Source organism: Balaenoptera borealis (genome assembly GCF_965194805.1).
Source record: "Balaenoptera borealis genome assembly, chromosome: 2".
NCBI lineage: Eukaryota > Metazoa > Chordata > Mammalia > Artiodactyla > Balaenopteridae > Balaenoptera > Balaenoptera borealis.
The window spans coordinates 147000900-147017621 of record NC_138867.1 but is presented as its reverse complement, the minus strand read 5'-3'; the positions used below and the strand labels follow the sequence as shown (position 1 = coordinate 147017621).

At 39.9% G+C, this 16722-nt stretch overlaps 1 protein-coding gene and 1 long non-coding RNA gene across 7 annotated transcripts in view; one reads left to right on the top strand and one right to left on the bottom strand.

Moving 5' to 3' along the window:
* Positions 1 to 16722, bottom strand: part of LOC309622730 — a 400144-nt gene that overhangs the window by 286033 nt on the left and 97389 nt on the right. The gene's annotated exons all lie outside the window — the stretch shown is intronic.
* The window catches only part of GABRB2 (gamma-aminobutyric acid type A receptor subunit beta2), a 297652-nt gene that overhangs the window by 261151 nt on the left and 19779 nt on the right, over positions 1 to 16722 (top strand). The window contains exon 10 of one of the 6 annotated variants that reach the window (XM_082378781.1): positions 6906 to 7034. The exons of the other annotated variants lie outside the window; for them this stretch is intronic. Within the exon in view, the coding sequence (XP_082234907.1) occupies positions 6906 to 7019 (114 nt within the window). The 3' untranslated portion in view covers positions 7020 to 7034. The remainder of the gene's footprint in view (positions 1 to 6905; positions 7035 to 16722) is intronic. 6 annotated transcript variants of the gene reach the window in all.

The following is a 16722-nucleotide window of genomic DNA, read 5'->3' as shown; positions in this document are numbered from 1 at the left end:
TTTCCATCCCCTCACTTTCAGTCTGTATGTGTCTCTAGGTCTGAAGTGGGTCTCTTGTAGACAGCATATATATGGGTCTTGTTTTTGTATCCATTCAGCCAGCCTGTGTCTTTTGGTGGGAGCATTTAATCCATTTACATTCAAGGTAATTATCGATATGTATGTTCCTATTCCCATTTTCTTAAATGTTTTGGGTTTGTTATTGTAGGTGTTTTCCTTCTCTTGTGTTTCTTGCCTAGAGAAGTTCCTTTAGCATTTGTTGTAAAGCTGGTTTGGTGGTGCTGAACTCTCTCAGCTTTTGCTTGTCTGTAAAGGTTTTAATTTCTCCATCGAATCTGAATGAGATCCTTGCTGGGTAGAGTAATCTTGGTTGTAGGTTTTTCTCCTTCATCACTTTAAGTATATCCTGCCACTCCCTTCTGGCTTGCAGAGTTTCTGCTGAAAGATCAGATGTTAACCTTATGGGGATTCCCTTGTGTGTTATTTGTTGTTTTTCCCTTGCTGCCTTTAATATGTTTTCCTTATATTTAATTTTTGACAGTTTGATTAATATGTGTCTTGGCGTGTTTCTCCTTGGGTTTATCCTGTATGGGACTCTCTGTGCTTCCAGGACTTGATTAACTATTTCCTTTCCCATATTAGGGAAGTTTTCCACTATAATCTCTTCAAATATTTTCTCAGTCCCTTTCTTTTTCTCTTCTTCTTCTGGGACCCCTATAATTCGAATGTTGGTGCGTTTAATGTTGTTCCAGAGGTCTCTGAGACTGTCCTCAGTTCTTTTCATTCTTTTTTCTTTATCCTGCTCTGCAGTAGTTATTTCCACCATTTTATCTTCCAGGTCACTTATCCTTTCTTCTGCCTCAGTTATTCTGCTATTGATCCCATCTAGAGTACTTTTAATTTCATTTATTGTGTTTTTCATTGTTGCTTGGTTCCTCTTTAGTTCTTCTATGTCCTTGTTAAATGTTTCTTGCATTTTGTCTATTCTATTTCCAAGATTTTGGATCATCCTTACTATCATTATTCTGAATTCTTTTTCAGGTAGACTACCTATTTCCTTTTCATTTGTTAGGTCTGGTGTGTTTTGACCCTGCTCCTTCATCTGCTGTGTGTTTTTCTGTCGTCTCATTTTGCTTATCTTACTGTGTTTGGGGTCTCCTTTTCACAGGCTGCAGGTTCGTAGTTCCCGTTGTTTTTGGTATCTGTCCCCAGTGGGTAAGGTTGGTTCAGTGGGTTGTGTAGGCTTCCTGGTGGAGGGGACTATTGCCTGTGTTCTGGTGGATGAGGTTGAATCTTGTCTTTCTGGTGGGCATGTCCACGTCTGGTGGTGTGTTTTGGGGTGTCTGTGGCCTTATGATTTTAGGCAGCCTCCCTGCTAATGGATGGGGCTGTGTTCCTGTCTTGCTAGTTGTTTGGCATAGGGTGTCCAGCACTGTAGCTTGCTGGTCGTTGAGTGAAGCTGGTTCTTGATGTTGAGATGGAGATCTCTGAGAGATTTTTGCCGTTTGGTATTACGTGGAGCTGGTAGGTCTCTTGTGGACCAGTGTCCTGAAGTTGGCTCTCCCACCTCAGAGGCACAGTCCTGATGCCTGGCTGGAGCACCAAGAGCCTTTCATCCACACAGAGGTACTAGAAGGAGGAGGCATGCCACACCATGCAGGGCCACATGGGAAAGCACCAGCATCCCATACAGGCAGAAGCGGCAGGACCAAAGGGAGAGCCTAGGCCACAGCCTTTACTGGAGGTTCATCGTCCAGGATCCAAAGAGGGTAGGAACATAAGAATGGAGAGTCCCTAAGGCCCTCTCCTCGGCCTTGATTTTTCCCACTTCCCCCGGAGAAGCTCACACTACCAAATGTCCCCAGTGCTCTGCAGGCTCGGGCACACCGGGAAGGAACACAGTGCAGAGCCAGGCCTACGTTCCCCCTAGACGGCGCTGCCATGACTCTTTTTGAATTATGGTTTTCTCAGGGTATATGGCCAGTAGTGGGATTGCTGGGTCATATGGTAGTTCTATTTTTAGTTTTATAAGGAACCTCCATACTGTTCTCCATAGTGGCTGTATCAATCTACATTCCCAGCAACAGTGCAAGAGGGTTCCCTTTTCTCCACACCCTCTCCAGCATTTATTGTTTGTAGACTTTTTGATAATAGCCATTCTGACCAATGTGAGGTGATACCTCATTGTAGTTTTGATTTGCATTTCTCTAATGATTAGTGATGTTGAGCAGCTTTTCATCTGTTTGTTGGCAATCTGTATATCTTCTTTGGAGAAAGGTCTATTTAGGTCTTCTGCCCATTTTTGGATTGGGTTGTTTCTTTTTTTGATATTGAGCTGCACGAGATGCTTGTATATTTTGGAGATTAATCCGTTGTCAGTTGCTTCATTTGCAAATATTTTCTCCCATTCTGAGGGTTGTCTTTTCATCTTGTTTATGGTTTCCTTTGCTGTGCAAAAGCTTTTAAGTTTCATTAGGTCCCATTTGTTTATTTTTGTTTTTATTTCCATTTCTCTAGGACGTGGGTGAAAAAGGATCTTGGTGTGATGTATGTCATAGAGTGTTCTGCCTATGTTTTCCTCTAAGAGTTTTATAGTGTCTACCCTTACATTTAGGTTTTTAATCCATTTTGAGTTTATTTTTGTGTATGGTGTTAAAGAATGTTCTAAATTTCATTCTTTTGCATGTAGCTGTCCAGTTTTCCCAGCACCACTTATTGAAGAGACTTTCTTTTCTCCATTGTATATTCTTGCCTCCTTTATCAAAGATAAGGTGACCATACGTGCGTGGGTTTGTCTCTGGGCTTTCGATCCTGTTCCATTGATGTATATTTCTGTTTTTTGTGGTAGTACCGTACTGTCTTGATTACTGTAGCTTTGTAGTATAGTCTGAAGTCAGGGAGCCTGATTCTTCCAGCTCAGTTTTTCTTTCTCAAGATTGCTTTGGCTCTTCAGGGCCTTCTGTGTTTCCATACAAATTGTGAAATTTTTTGTTCTAGTTCTGTGAAAAATGCCATTGGTAGTTTCATAGGGATTGCTTTAAATCTGTAGTTTGCTTTGGGTATTATAGTCATTTTCACAGTGTTGATTCTTCCAATCCAAGAACATGGTATATCTCTCCATCTGTTGGTATCATCTTTCATTTCTTTCATCAGTGTCTTATAGTTTTCTGCATACAGGTCTTTTGTCTCCTTATATAGGTTTATTCCTAGGTATTATATTCTTTTTGTTGCAGTGGTAAATGACAGTGTTTCCTTAATTTATCTTTCAGATTTTTCATCGTTAGTGTATAGGAATGCAAGAGATTTCTGTGCATTAATTTTGTATACTGCTACTTTACGAAATTCATTGATTAGCTCTAGTAGTTTTCTGGTAGCATATTTAGGATTCTCTATGTATATTATCCTGTCGTATGCACACCGTGACAGTTTTACTTCTTCTTTTCCAATTTGTATTCCTTTTATTTCTTTTTCTTCTCTGATTGCCATGGCTAAAACTTCCAAAACTATGTTGAATAATAGTGGTGAGAGTGGGCAACCTTGTCTTACTCCTGATCGTAGTGGAAATGGTTTCAGTTTTTCACCTTTGAGAATGATGTTGGCTGTGGGTTTGTCATATATGGCCTTTATTATGTTGATGTAAGTTCCCTCTATGCCTACTTTCTGGGGGGTTTTTATCATAAATGGGTGTTGAATTTTGTCGAAGCTTCTTCTGCATCTACTGAGATTATCATATAGTTTTTATTCTTCAATTTGTTAAAATGGTTTATTTCATTGATTGATTTGCATATATTGAAGAATCCTTGCATTCCTGGGATAACCTCCACATGATCATGATGTATGATCCTTTTAATGTGCTGTTGTATTCTGTTTGCTTGTATTTTTTTGAAGATTTTTGCATCTGTGTTCATCCGTGATGTTTGCCTGTAGTTTTCTTTTTTGTGTCATCTTTGTCTAGTTTTGGTATCAGGGTGATGGTGGCCTCGTAGAATGAGTTTCCTAGTGTTCCTCTCTCTGTAATATTTTGGATGATTTTGAGAACAATGGGTGTTAGCTCTTCTCTAAATGTTTGATAGAATTCTCCTGTGAAGGCTTCTAGTCCTGGGCTTTTGTTTGTTGGAAGATTTTTCATCTCAATTTCAATTTCAATGCTTCTGATTGGTCTTTTTATATTTTCTATTTCTTCCTGGTTTAGTCTCAGAAGTTTGTGCTTTTCTAAGAATTTGTCCATTTCTTCCAGGTTGTCCATTTTATTGGAATATAGTTGCTTGTAGTAATCTCTCATGATCCTTTGTATTTCTCCAGTGTCAGTTGTTACTTCTCCTTTTTCATTTCTTACTCTATTGATTTAAGTCTTTTCCCTTTTTTTCTTGATGAGTCTGGCTAATGGTTTATCAATTTTGTTTATTTTCTCAAAGAACCAGCTTTTAGTTTTATTGATCTTTGCTATCATTTCCTACATTCGTTTTCATTTATTTTTGATCCGATCTTTATGATTTCTTTCCTTCTACTAACTTTGGGGTTTTTTTGTTCTTCTTTCTCTAATTGCTCTAAGTGTGAGGTTAGGTTGTGTTTTTGAGATGTTTCTTGTTTCTTAACGTAGGATTGTATTGCTATAAACTTCCCTCTTAGAACTGCTTTTGCTGCATCCCATAGGTTTTGGGTCATCGTGTTTTCATTGTCATTTGTTTCTAGGTATTTTTTGATTTCCTCTTTTATTTCTTCAGTGATCTCTTGGTTATTTAGTAGTGTATTGTTTAACCTCCATGTGTTTGTATTTTTTACAGTTTTTTTCCTGTAATTGATATCTAGTCTAATAGCGCTGTGGTCGGAAAAGATACTTGATATGATTTCAATTTTCTTAAATTTACCAAGGCTTGATTTGTGACCCATGATATGATCTATCCTGGAGAATGTTCCGTGAGCACTTGAGAAGAAAGTGTATTCTGTTGTTTTTGGATGGAATGTCCTATAAATATCAATTAAGTCCATCTTGTTTAAAGTGTCATTTAAAGCTTGTGTTTCCCTATTTATTTGCATTTTGGATTATCTGTCCACTGATGAAAGTTGGGTGTTAAAGTCCCCTACTATGATTGTGTTACTGTCGATTTCCCCTTTTATGGCTGTTAGCATTTGCCTTATGTATGGAGGTGCTCCTATGTTGGGTGCATAAATCCAAATGTTATATCCTCGTCTTGGTTTGATCCCTTGATCATTATGTAGTGGACTTCTTTGTCTTTTGTAATAGTCTTTATTTTGAAGTCTATTTTGTCTGATATGAGAATTGCTACCCCAGCTTTCTTTTGATTTCCATTTACATGGAATATCTTTCTCCAGCCCCTCACTTTCAGTCTGTACATGTCCCTAGGTGTGAAGTGGGTCTTTTGTAGGCAGCATATATACAGGTCTTGTTTTTGTATCAGTTCAGCCAGTCTATGTCTTTTGGTTGGAGCATTTATTCCATTTACATTTAAGGTATTTATTGATATGTATGTTCCTATTACCATTTTCTTAATTGTTTTTGGTTTGTTATTGTAGGCCTTTTCCTTCTCCTGTGCTTCCTGCCTAGAGAATTTCCTTTAGCATTTGTTGTAGAGCTGGTTTGTTGGTGCTGAATTCTCTTAGCTGTTGCTTGTCTGTAAAGGTTTTAATTTCTCCATCAAATCTGAATGAGATCCTTGCCGGGTAGAGTAATCTTGGTTGTAGGTTTTTCCCTTTCATCACTTTAAATATGTCTTGCCAGTCCCTTCTGGCTTGCAGAGTTTCTGCTGAAAGATCAGCTGTTAACCTTATGGGGATTCCCTTGTATGTTATTTGTTGCTTTTCCTTTGCTGTTTTTAATATTTTTTCCTTGTATTTAATTTTTGATTGTTTGATAATATGTGTCTTGGCATGTTTCTCCTTGGATTTATCCTGTATGGGACTCTCTGTGCTTCCTGGACTCTATTGACTGTTTCCTTTCCCATATTAGGGAGGTTTTCAACTATAATCTCTTCAAATATTTTCTCATCCCTTTCTTTTTCTCTTCTTTTTCTGGGACCCCTATAATTCAAATGTTGGTGTGTTTAATGTTGTCCCAGAAGTCTCTGAGACTGTCCTCAATTCTTTTCATTCTTTTTTCTGTATTCTCCTCTGGCATAGTTATTTCCACTATTTTATCTTCCAGGTCACTTATCCAGTCTTCTGCCTCAGTTATTCTGCTATTGATTCTTTCTAGAGAATTTTTAATTTCATATATTGTGTTTTTCATCATTGTTTGTTTGCTCTGTAGTTCTTCTAGGTCCTTGTTAAAAGTTTCTTGTATTTTTTCCATTCTATTTCCAAGATTTTGGATCATCTTTACTATCATTACTCTGAATTCTTTTTCAGGTAGGCTACCTATTTCCTCTTCATTTGTTTGGTCTGGTGGGCTTTTACCTTGCTCCTTCATCTGCTGTGAATTTCTCTGTTTTCTCATTTTGCTTAACTTACTGCATTTGGGGTCTCCTTTTCTCAGGCTGCCGGTTGTTAGTTCCTGTTGTTTTTGGTGTCTGCCCCCAGTGGGTAAATTTGGTTCAGTGGATTGTGTAGGCTTCCTCATGTAGGGGACTGGTGCCTGTGTTCTGATGGATGAGGCTGGATCCTGTCTTTCTGGTGGACAGGACTGCCTCTGGTGGTGTGTTTTGGGGTGTCTGTGATCTTATTATGATTTTAGGCAGCCTCTCTGCTAATGGGTGGAGTTGTGTTCTTGTCTTGCTAGTTGTTTGTTTGGCATGGGTTGTCCAACACTGGAGCTTGCTGGTTGTTGTGTAGAGCTGTGTCTTAGCGTTGAGATGGAGATCTCTGGAAGAGCTCTCACTGATTGATACTATGAGGGGCCGGGAGGTCTCTGGTGGACCAATGTCCTGAACCTGGCTCTCTCACCTCAGAGGCTCAGGCCTGACACCTGGCCGGAGCGCCAAGACCCTGAGGCATCCTGGAGAAGAGGGCCTGAAGCCAGGAGAAAGCTAGAGGATGGGAGACCTGTCAGAAGCCTTGTTTGATGAAATCAGGCAAAGGTCGGTGACATTCTGTACCCATTTTCTACTCGCAAAGGGGAAAGGGGTGCCTTGGGAAGCTGAGCCTGCACTTCCACCTAGTTTTCAATTTTTAAAGCAAATATTCACTTATTAAAGTACATGAAGTTAGTATGATATTTAAATATACTATAAGCACTTAATTTATTTTCTCCTTAATATATACCTGTCAATAAACAGTGGTGTATTTTGTAGTTGATAAAAATCTCAGATTCTAGGAAATAAAGTGACAATCCTAGTATCATGAACACAATTATTACTGAAAAAACTTTGGAAAGATTATGAACTGTTGAGAAATGTAAAGAAAGAAAAAAAACCAAATGTTCCATGGGCAGCTTGGGGAGTCAAGGACTGGCATTAAATTTTTAATAACCATCTCTCTATTAATATTAAATTATTTTGTTAAAAAAACCAAGTACAGTACCTCCAGCAACCCTCTGTTCCTAAAGAAATTAGGAATTTTTTATGGCCTCTGCTGAAAAGAGGTTTGCAGGATTGCTTGATGCCTGTTTAATTTTGGCAAAGGGCACCTAGCAAACATAACCAAAATGGACGCTGACATAATTTTGAAAACTCCCCCAGCAATAAACCAGCTGTCTCTTTGCCTCTCAACACTTCTGCTAGCTTCTGCTGCAGAAAGTCTCTGGAAGCTGCACTGGCTTCAAGGGCACCATAGCTGGCTTTCTCCACTGAGTCACAGGATATTTGCAGTGACTGCTTACAGGGAGGGAAGCACCTCTGAGTTGTGCAGGGCAAGCCTGCTAGCCCATGAGAATGCACTGCAGCAACAAGTCCTCAGCAGTGAATACTGCTTTAGAGCATTGCACATTTCCTCGGCCCAGGACCAGGGGATTTTTTTTAGTTCAGCGGTTTCAGATGTTGGCCCCCTTGAAGTCAAAGCCATGGCTTTCAGCTACACTTTGCTCCCCTCATTGTAGGCAGCTGCAAGATAACATTCAGTTTCTCACAAGGAACACACATTTGGAAGGATCATCACGAATGTGCTGATCATTCAGCAAGTACTTAGCAAAGTATTGCTCCTGGAGAGTAGCCTAATGGTTAAGAGCACAGGCACACCTAGCTTAATCACTTATGTTTGATTTTGGATTTGAGACAGTTCTGAGTTCAAGCCCCAGGACTGTCACTTATTAGCTATGTGAACATGGGAAAGCTCTCTGAGCCTCAGTTTCCTCATCTGTAAAATGGGGCTTGCAGTTCTACCGTCAAAAGATGGTTTTAAGGATTGCAGGAGGAAGTATGTGTGAAGTACTTGGCCGGTAGTAAGCGTTAGATGAGCGGTAACTCTGATGTTGATGTCGACCCTGAAAGGGATCACAAGCACATAACTCTGATATTTCCAGGTTCTTAAGATTGTATCTAAATTCAGAAGCCCTGTTCTCTGTTAGTCTGCTGGAAGAGTCCACTGCCCCTGTAATATTCTTCAGAATGAATAGAATATGGCACAGATGATACATGCTACTAAGTTTCAGAGGAAGGAGATGTCACCTTCAGATGCACATTCAGGAAAAGCTTCACAGAGTGAAAGGTGCGTTCCATCTCAAAAAAGGGAGCAAGGAGTTGTTTCTCCCAGACAGGTTGTACACAGCTATGTTAGAACAAGAATAATTGAACCCTTGAAAGAATATTAAAGGATTCTCTCATTTTATGAATGATGAAACTGATACCCAGAGAGGGGGAGTGACTAATCCACGGACACACAACAATTTAATAACAAAGACCCCAGTTCTTGAGCATAACCTGCCCATTGTGCAGCAGTGCCTTTCATTCCTTGATTTGACAACGCATGATAGTTTGACCAGCACCCTTCTTCAGTCTCACTAATTGTTCCAACAAAGCATTCTGAGAAATCTTAGTAAACAGGAAACCATTCTGGTCCATTGGAAAAAGTTTTTTTCCTGCTCCTACCCACTGTGTAACATGCAGCAAGGCACTCCTAAATCTTAACTACTAATAATGTCTTTTCAAAGCTGACATTTATCAAGAGCTTACAAGTGCTCTACTTGAATTATCCCTTACCATCCACTGTCCCATAGCAACATTTCATAGGGGTCATCCACAGACCACAACATTGGAATCACTAATACAGATCCCCATCCCTAGATTTACTAAATCAGAAATTCTGGTGGCCTAAGAATTTAAGTTGTAGCCAGCTCCCCAGATGATTCTGATGCTCATGAAAGTTTGAAGCTTGCTATATACTAGGTACTCTTATAATCCTCTAAAATTCTACTGAAGACGAAAACTGAGGCCCAGAGAGAAGTAACATATTCAGCCACACAGCTCATAAGTAGCAAATCTGGGATTTGAACCCACGTCTCTCTCTTTTTTTTTTTGAGAGTTTTCAATATTTGACTTGGAGTCCAGCTGAGAGTTTAGTTTTTAGTGAAGCGTCCAGATGGGCAGCTGGGCTTGATGTTCTTCCCTATTTTCTCAAACTCATAATTTTCTTCATTTCTCAACTCAGCCTGCAGCCTATGTTTTGTGATGTTCAGTCACTTTCACTGTTCACCATCATCTGCAGATCTCAGAGCCGAGGGTCATGTGGTGTTGAAGTGGAATAGAGGGATGTTTGACAAGGTGGCGTCATATTAACAGCAGTTCTCCTCACGAGAGTTGGGCTGTGAGGGTGGATGGTGCATTTGGCAGATTCTCACTGGGGTAATTCACCGTGTAATTAGCTAAATGCACGGAAGCCATCAGACCACAGCTGTACAAGGGATGCTTAGCTGAGGCGGATGTCATGTTCCTCTCCAGCCCGGTCTCCCCCCTGAGGGTTTAGTCAGTACCTTGGTGGTGATTAATTGAACATTCTGAAAGGGAGGTCAAAAAACATTACCAATTACCTCCTGCACCCCTTTACTGTACGGAGGATGAAGACTTCATTTAACACACTTGGAGAGCTACCCAAGCTTCCTGGAAAAATTATTATTATTTTTTTTTGGAAAATCCTAGAGTCTTTGACATTTAGAACTTTAGGGGATCTAAGACATGATCTAACCCAGTGCTTCTCAATCTTCAATGTGCATAAAAGCTACCTACACATCTTGTTAGAGGGCAGGTTCTTACTTAGTAAGTCTAGGGTGAGGCTTCAGATTCTACATTTCTAACAAATTTCTGCTGGTGCCAAAGCTGCTGATCTCTGGACCACACTGAATAGCAAGGACCTCACCCAGGGAAGGCAAATGAGTTACACCTTGAATACAGACTTGCACAGCTAATGATTGCTGTCTTGAGAACTAGACTATGGATTCTGTAGTTGGCTCTGGGACCAGCAGGTCAATTCTCCGAGCCTATCACAGGCTTAAGAGTAGGAAACCTCACCTCAAAAATTTCTCTCGTTTTTTTATTGGCACTTCCTTTTACTTGCAGTTGCATTTTTACAACATTTTTGAATTCCTGAGTTTTTGTTTGTTTGTCTTTTGTTTTTATTGCGGTATACTTGGCATAACATTATATTGGTTTCAGGTGTACAGTGCAATGATTCGATGCTTGCATATACTGAAAAATGATCACCACCATAAGTCCAGTTAATATCCATCACCCTACACAGCTACATTTTTTTTCTTGTGAAGTCTCATTTTTATATGCAGAAACTGAAACCCAGAAATGTCAGTGACTTGCTCAGGGTGATATTAGCAGATAGTGGTAGAGCTGGGACTGACTTAAGCTGGAATGTAAACCTAGGTTTCTCTCTCTGAGCTGCACATTTTCATTGCAGATTGCCTGTGAAGCTGCTTTAAAATGTCGTTCCTCAGTTCTATAATTGGCAGAATCAGCCACGGAGTCCAATTTGGATTCAAGAAGCCAGGACACTCAGCCTGGCTTAACTTCTGAAAAGTTTTGCAACTTTGGGAAAAGAATTTCTCTGGGCCTTAGTTTTGTTATCCATGATACGAGGAAGTCCTTGCTTCACCTTTCAGGTTTATTCCGATGTTGTGGAAGGCAGTGAGATAAAAGATATGAAAGTCATTTGACAAAACATAAGTGACTTAAATAAATAGAGGGCATTTTTATTAAAATTGCTGTAGGATAACAGTAAACTTTTCTATAGGTTATCGATTTTGGAAAAGTAGACATATATATATATGTACATATATGTATAATACATGCACTTACCTTTGTCCTAGGTTGTATTTTATTCGGAATGATTAAAAATTACTATTTTGAATTTTATTAATGAGGCCTTTTTGACTTTCTACCCGCTTTAATGTATCCAGCTTGTGCAAAGCGTGCATAGAGGCATGGAGGAGGGAAGGAGGGAAGGAGGAAGGTGGGGGAGAGGGGGAGAGAGAGAGAGGTATCAAGCCATCCAGCCAAAATCTTGTCTAAGATATCTTCTCGTCCTAGGCTGCCAGGAACAACAAGGGTCCTTGTTTCCTCGTCCATATCCAGAAGGGGAGATGGGGATTCTCTTTTTTAATCCAAAGCCTCCAACAAACCTCTTCTTTATTTTCATTAGCTCAGTTGACTTAGGCCTCCCATTCCTGAACCAATCCCTGGCAATGGGAGGGGAAATACCAAGAGTGGCTTAGAGCAATCAGGCCCACACCTGGAACAGAAGAACAGTCTCTACTCTTGTTACAAGGGGTAGGATAGATTCAACCGTTACATCCACGGCAAGGGGCTAATGGGAAAATATAAAGAATTAGCTTTACCTGCCTATGTAATTCCATGAATTTATACCTCCTCTCCCACTTGTGGAAGTTTAAAGTTGTAAGTGTCGTAGCAGTGGTTATCTTTGGTTACACACCTGATTGTGTGCCAGACATGATGGTCAGCTCCTTAAATATCTTGCTGCAATCTTTAAACAAACCTTCATATGATGTAGCTTCATTTTAAAGCTGAGGTGATGTAACTTCATTTTAAAGATGAGGGAACTGAGGCTCAGCTAAGCTACAGAACTTGCCCTAGGGCATCTATAGAGAAGCTGGAATTCGAAGCTGATTCCAAAACTCATGTCTTTAGGACTTAATTAATTAACATAGATATTCTTATCTACACTGGAATTTAAAACATGTGCAAAGATGATCTCCAAAATGTAATTTCATATTATCATTATCATCATAATGAAACTGTCTTTGTAGATGCATTTAATTGAGAGAAAAAGAGATTTATTTCCCATAAATACATGAAGCTGAAAATAAATCTGAAAACTTAGTTGTGCTGATGGGTGCAGAGCTCTCCCTTCCCCAACTTTGACTGATCCTATTGGCAAATAACAAAATGGAACATTTGAGTTACCGCTTGCCTCTTCCTACTATAAGAGTAAAGAACGAAACAAGGTCTCCAAATTAAGCGTTAGGAAGAAATATTATTCAAAGTTTTTCTCAGTCTGTGAATAGTGAGGTCTCAGCTTTTAGATACGTTCCTGGGAGACTGAAACTAGAAGATTCACACAGGAAGCTCCCCGCCAGCAGGCCGTAGCAAAGAAAAGCACAACTGTATCGATGCATTCATGTGTCTTGTAAAGAGTGATGGAGCAACTGCCGTGTGTCACCTCTGTCACCACTTCCAAGGCTGTTTAAGTTGGGAACTGGTTTACCATCCCCAGCTTCTCCTGATCATGATCTCGCACAAGTTCAGTTCCTTCCCCTGCTTACTTTCATAATAATTAAAGTTACTATTCCTTGAGTTTTTCAAATAGGGCATTGTTTTAGGTGCTTTATATAAATTATCTCATTTAATCCTCACAACAACCCAATAAGACAGATACTGTTTTACCTTTTTTACAGTGGAGAAAACTGAGGCTCAGAAAGGTTAAGTATCTTGTCCAAGATTACAAAGCTTTGTGACCTTGCCTTTAACTTAGTCTGTTTTTAACCCAAGGAGCCTGGCTTCAGAGCCCCCTGTTACCTCAGACCAAATAAAGGTGAATGCTTACAGGTTTACCCTGAGAGTTCCTACTGCTGAGAAGTAGAGAGTTTGAATATTTGTGGTAGTTTACTTTAAAATTTAACCTCTCATTTCACAAAGTGGCTCTTTCTAAAATGCAGTCCCACCAAAGTTAGAAAGAACAGTCCAGAGGGAAAAGATAAGACCCCTCAAGTTGTTTATCTTGGTACCTACTGAATAGAGTGCTGTATAGACCTAGGGGCCTCCTCTCTACTTTCCCACTTCCTTTCCTCGGGGATGAGAGGCGGGTGTCCCCTCTGACCCCACCATTACGAAGGCCTAGGGCTGCCTCCTTCAGCTTTCTCCTCTCTGTGCTCAGGCCATGATCTCTGACCTGCCGCTGCCCCTGCCCTTGTTCTTGTCACTGCTCCTTCACTTCCATGGTACATGTACATATTTCCTAAATGTCTTCTCCTCAAAACAAGAGGGGATTTCACTCTTTCAAGGGGACATATAGTGGGTCCTAGTGTACCATCAATCTTAAGTGTGATGACTCTGAAATAAGACTGTCCAGATTCAAGTCTCAATCCCTTATTTACTCATGGTGATACTTTCAGCAAGTGACTGAAAGTAACCTGAGCCTGCGCATCTGTGAAGTGAGAGTTAATCAGAGCACCCACCTCAAAAGATTGTGGTGAAGAAAAGATGCACTTATCCAGGTAGTGTGCTTATAGCTGTGCCTGGACGGTCATATACAGGCCCACTAAATACTGCCTAATGGGATTGTCTACTAATTCAACAGATACTTCTTGAGTCCCTACCAGACATGCTCCTTGCCCTCACAGAGACCACATCTTAAATAGAAGATGCACTTTAAACAACCACCTATAGAAATAATGTATAATTACAAATGTAAATAAGGGCAGTTAGGGAAGTGTCTACATTGCTATGAGAGCATATGTCAGAGGACCTGAGAGACGGAGGTATGATCAAGGAAGACTCCTCAGTGGAAGGGACATTTGAACTGAGGTCTGCAAGATGCATAAGAGCAAGGAATTCCAATTATCTGATGGATATTCCCAATTATCTGATGAAGCAAATGTTCGAAATTCCTTGGTCCTATTTAAACATCTGCATATTATTTAGTATCGGTAACGTTCTATTAGGAAATTGTCTGGTGCTTATACTTCTGTTGTAAGTAGATATTTGCTGTTCCTATTCGTTGTAAAGGCATTTGTTCTATAATCAGACAGCTCTTAGCATCATTTATTTTGCCTTTGTTGTGTACACTGGGTACATGCTTACAAGTATACACTTTAAGTTATCATAATTATATCAATTTTTTAAATTACTGCTGAGTCCCTTTTCACCAGTGCATTTTTTTTAAACATAGCTACTAGATCCAGTGCTGGTTAGGAATAAACATGTGTCTAAACTTCCACTCACAGGATTCAGTAATCAGTGTGAATCCATGCACCCTCCCCATCAGCCTATCTCTGTTCAAGAGATCCATTTCAGCACCACCCTCATGCCCCCTGCCATTCAAGAGCCAAACGAAATTGTAAATCCGTAGAAGCAAAGGTCACTGGCTGTGTTCCTGCATCTCTGTAGTGTTGAATGTGCTGCTTCTTTCTGTTACCCTTTTGTTACCTGTTCCTAGGAATCCTGCCCATATGGTCTGCATTAAGTCAGCTTTCTGTTCTTAGGCAAATTAAATAAAAAACAATAAGAGGCAGTGGGTAAGATTCTGTGGAAGGGGGTATCTCTGATACATGTGAGTGGAACTGATTATACCCTAGATGGGGTTTTTTGAATTCTGTAGGATAATTCTCTTTTTGAGTCAATATCTTCTGGGGGGAAGGAACTATCAGACTCTTAGATGCATTAAAACATTAGCACCTTGTCTAAGGAGGACAGAAACCAAACCTTGACTTCTTTGCTTCCTAGCTGAAAGCTAGAAGCAGATTGTCATTTCCCTCTGGCCCAGAACTGAAGCAGTGGGAGGTTTTGTAGGTCCAAACCCATCCTCATTAGCTCATGGGGCAAGGTTGGGGTCAGTTTCAAAACCCAGGGATAAGAGGAAACCATGAGTCTCCCAATGACCTGGGATGAGTTGGATCACAACCTTTAAGTCAGTCATGACCTGCCATTAAGTCATGACATTTGACCTGATCAACTACCACATTGATGACTCACTGTCCTGGGTTTTAGAAGGTTATGAAAAGGAGGGGTGTGTGAGTGGAAAGGCACCCCTTTCCCTCTTAGTGACGTGCACTGTCATCACCCTTGACGATATGCGTAAGCCCCAGGAATACGTAGCTCTGCTTCTGCTGACGTTTACCCGTAATTCCCCTCCCCCTCCCCCTGTGCAGTGGAAACACTTGACTGGAATGTTTCCAGCCTTGCGGAAAGACACCAAAACAAATGTCCTCTATGGTATTATTTAAAAATGGATTGGGAAATGAGGAATTATTAGTTACAGGGTATGTATAAAAATCTCTAGCAAGTCATCACACATAATGCTTTGAGTTGTATGAACCGGCTAATGAAAAGATTAGCTCAATCGTCTCTCTCCAGCTTGGGACTTAAGTCAATAATTCAGATGAAAATTGAACTAGAACAAGCCTTTACCTCTCAGGATACAAGCTCCCGGGTGTTAAAACTTCTTTGAGTTATCAGAATTGAGTATACAGATTCTCACATCTATTTCTGAAAAGTGTCAGAAGAGGACTTTGGGCCTAGGTGAGTTCATTGTAAAACCTGGTTCCATTCCACACTTCCTGAGGATCTGTAATAGTTTCCAGTGAGTCCCTCCTTTGGAAGAAAGAAATGTCCATTAAAATGATAGATTGTTAATATAGTTGCCTTCACTTTTTCCTCCTTCCGGGGATTTCAATATGATCTCAATCTTTTTTTTTTCCATACAATTACAGTGACTCCTGGCTTTCAACTTTATTTGAAAGTAGTAGCTTGTACTTGGTTAAATTGAGAAGTGGAACCCAAAAAGAATTCTACCAACCTTCTAAAAGTATTCAATTCATCATATATTTTATTAATTGTGCTTTATTATTATTAAATGTAACATTTCAGATGTTCTCGGGAATTCCCTGGTGGTCCAGTAGTTAAGACTCGGGGCTTTCACTGCCGTGGGCCTGGGTTCAATCCCTGGCAGGGAACTAAGATCCTGCAAGCCAGGCGGCGCAGCCAAAAATAATAATAAAGTGGCCTCCCCAGCAGATGCTTTAAAAAAAAAGAAGAGAAACAGATGTACTCGCCTTTCCCCCAAATTTAGCATTTATCCTTCTATTCATCCAACTGTTATGTTGAAAATCAGTAATGTACGATTTATGTGTCATTCTCAATGAATTCCACACAAATTAACACATAACTAGAAAGTAATAATTTTTCAAGAGAAATGAATTTGATTTTGTGAGAATAACAGCAATGGAAGAGATTAAGCCACAAAAATGAGGAACACTACGTAAGTTCCAGCACAAAGAAGTACTGCAGAATTTGCCGTAGCAAGGCCTCACACGGTTAGAAAGCACACTAGCCCTGTATCAAGATCGCAGTTTGCAAGGGAAATGCAGGACTGAGGCTTTTTGCTAGGAGAATTTTCCTTATTCATTATTCCTATTTTATGCCATATAGTTTTTTAAAAAGCAGTTGAAGCAGTTGGTAATTATAGATTAAATGGAACTGAAAGGCAAACTTTTAATAAATTAAATCTGAAAGGAATTTGATGCAGCAGCCTGCGGTCTGAACCCTTAGTTGTGATTTTGACCGTTGCAATGATCTTTAAAAATTTGAATTTAAA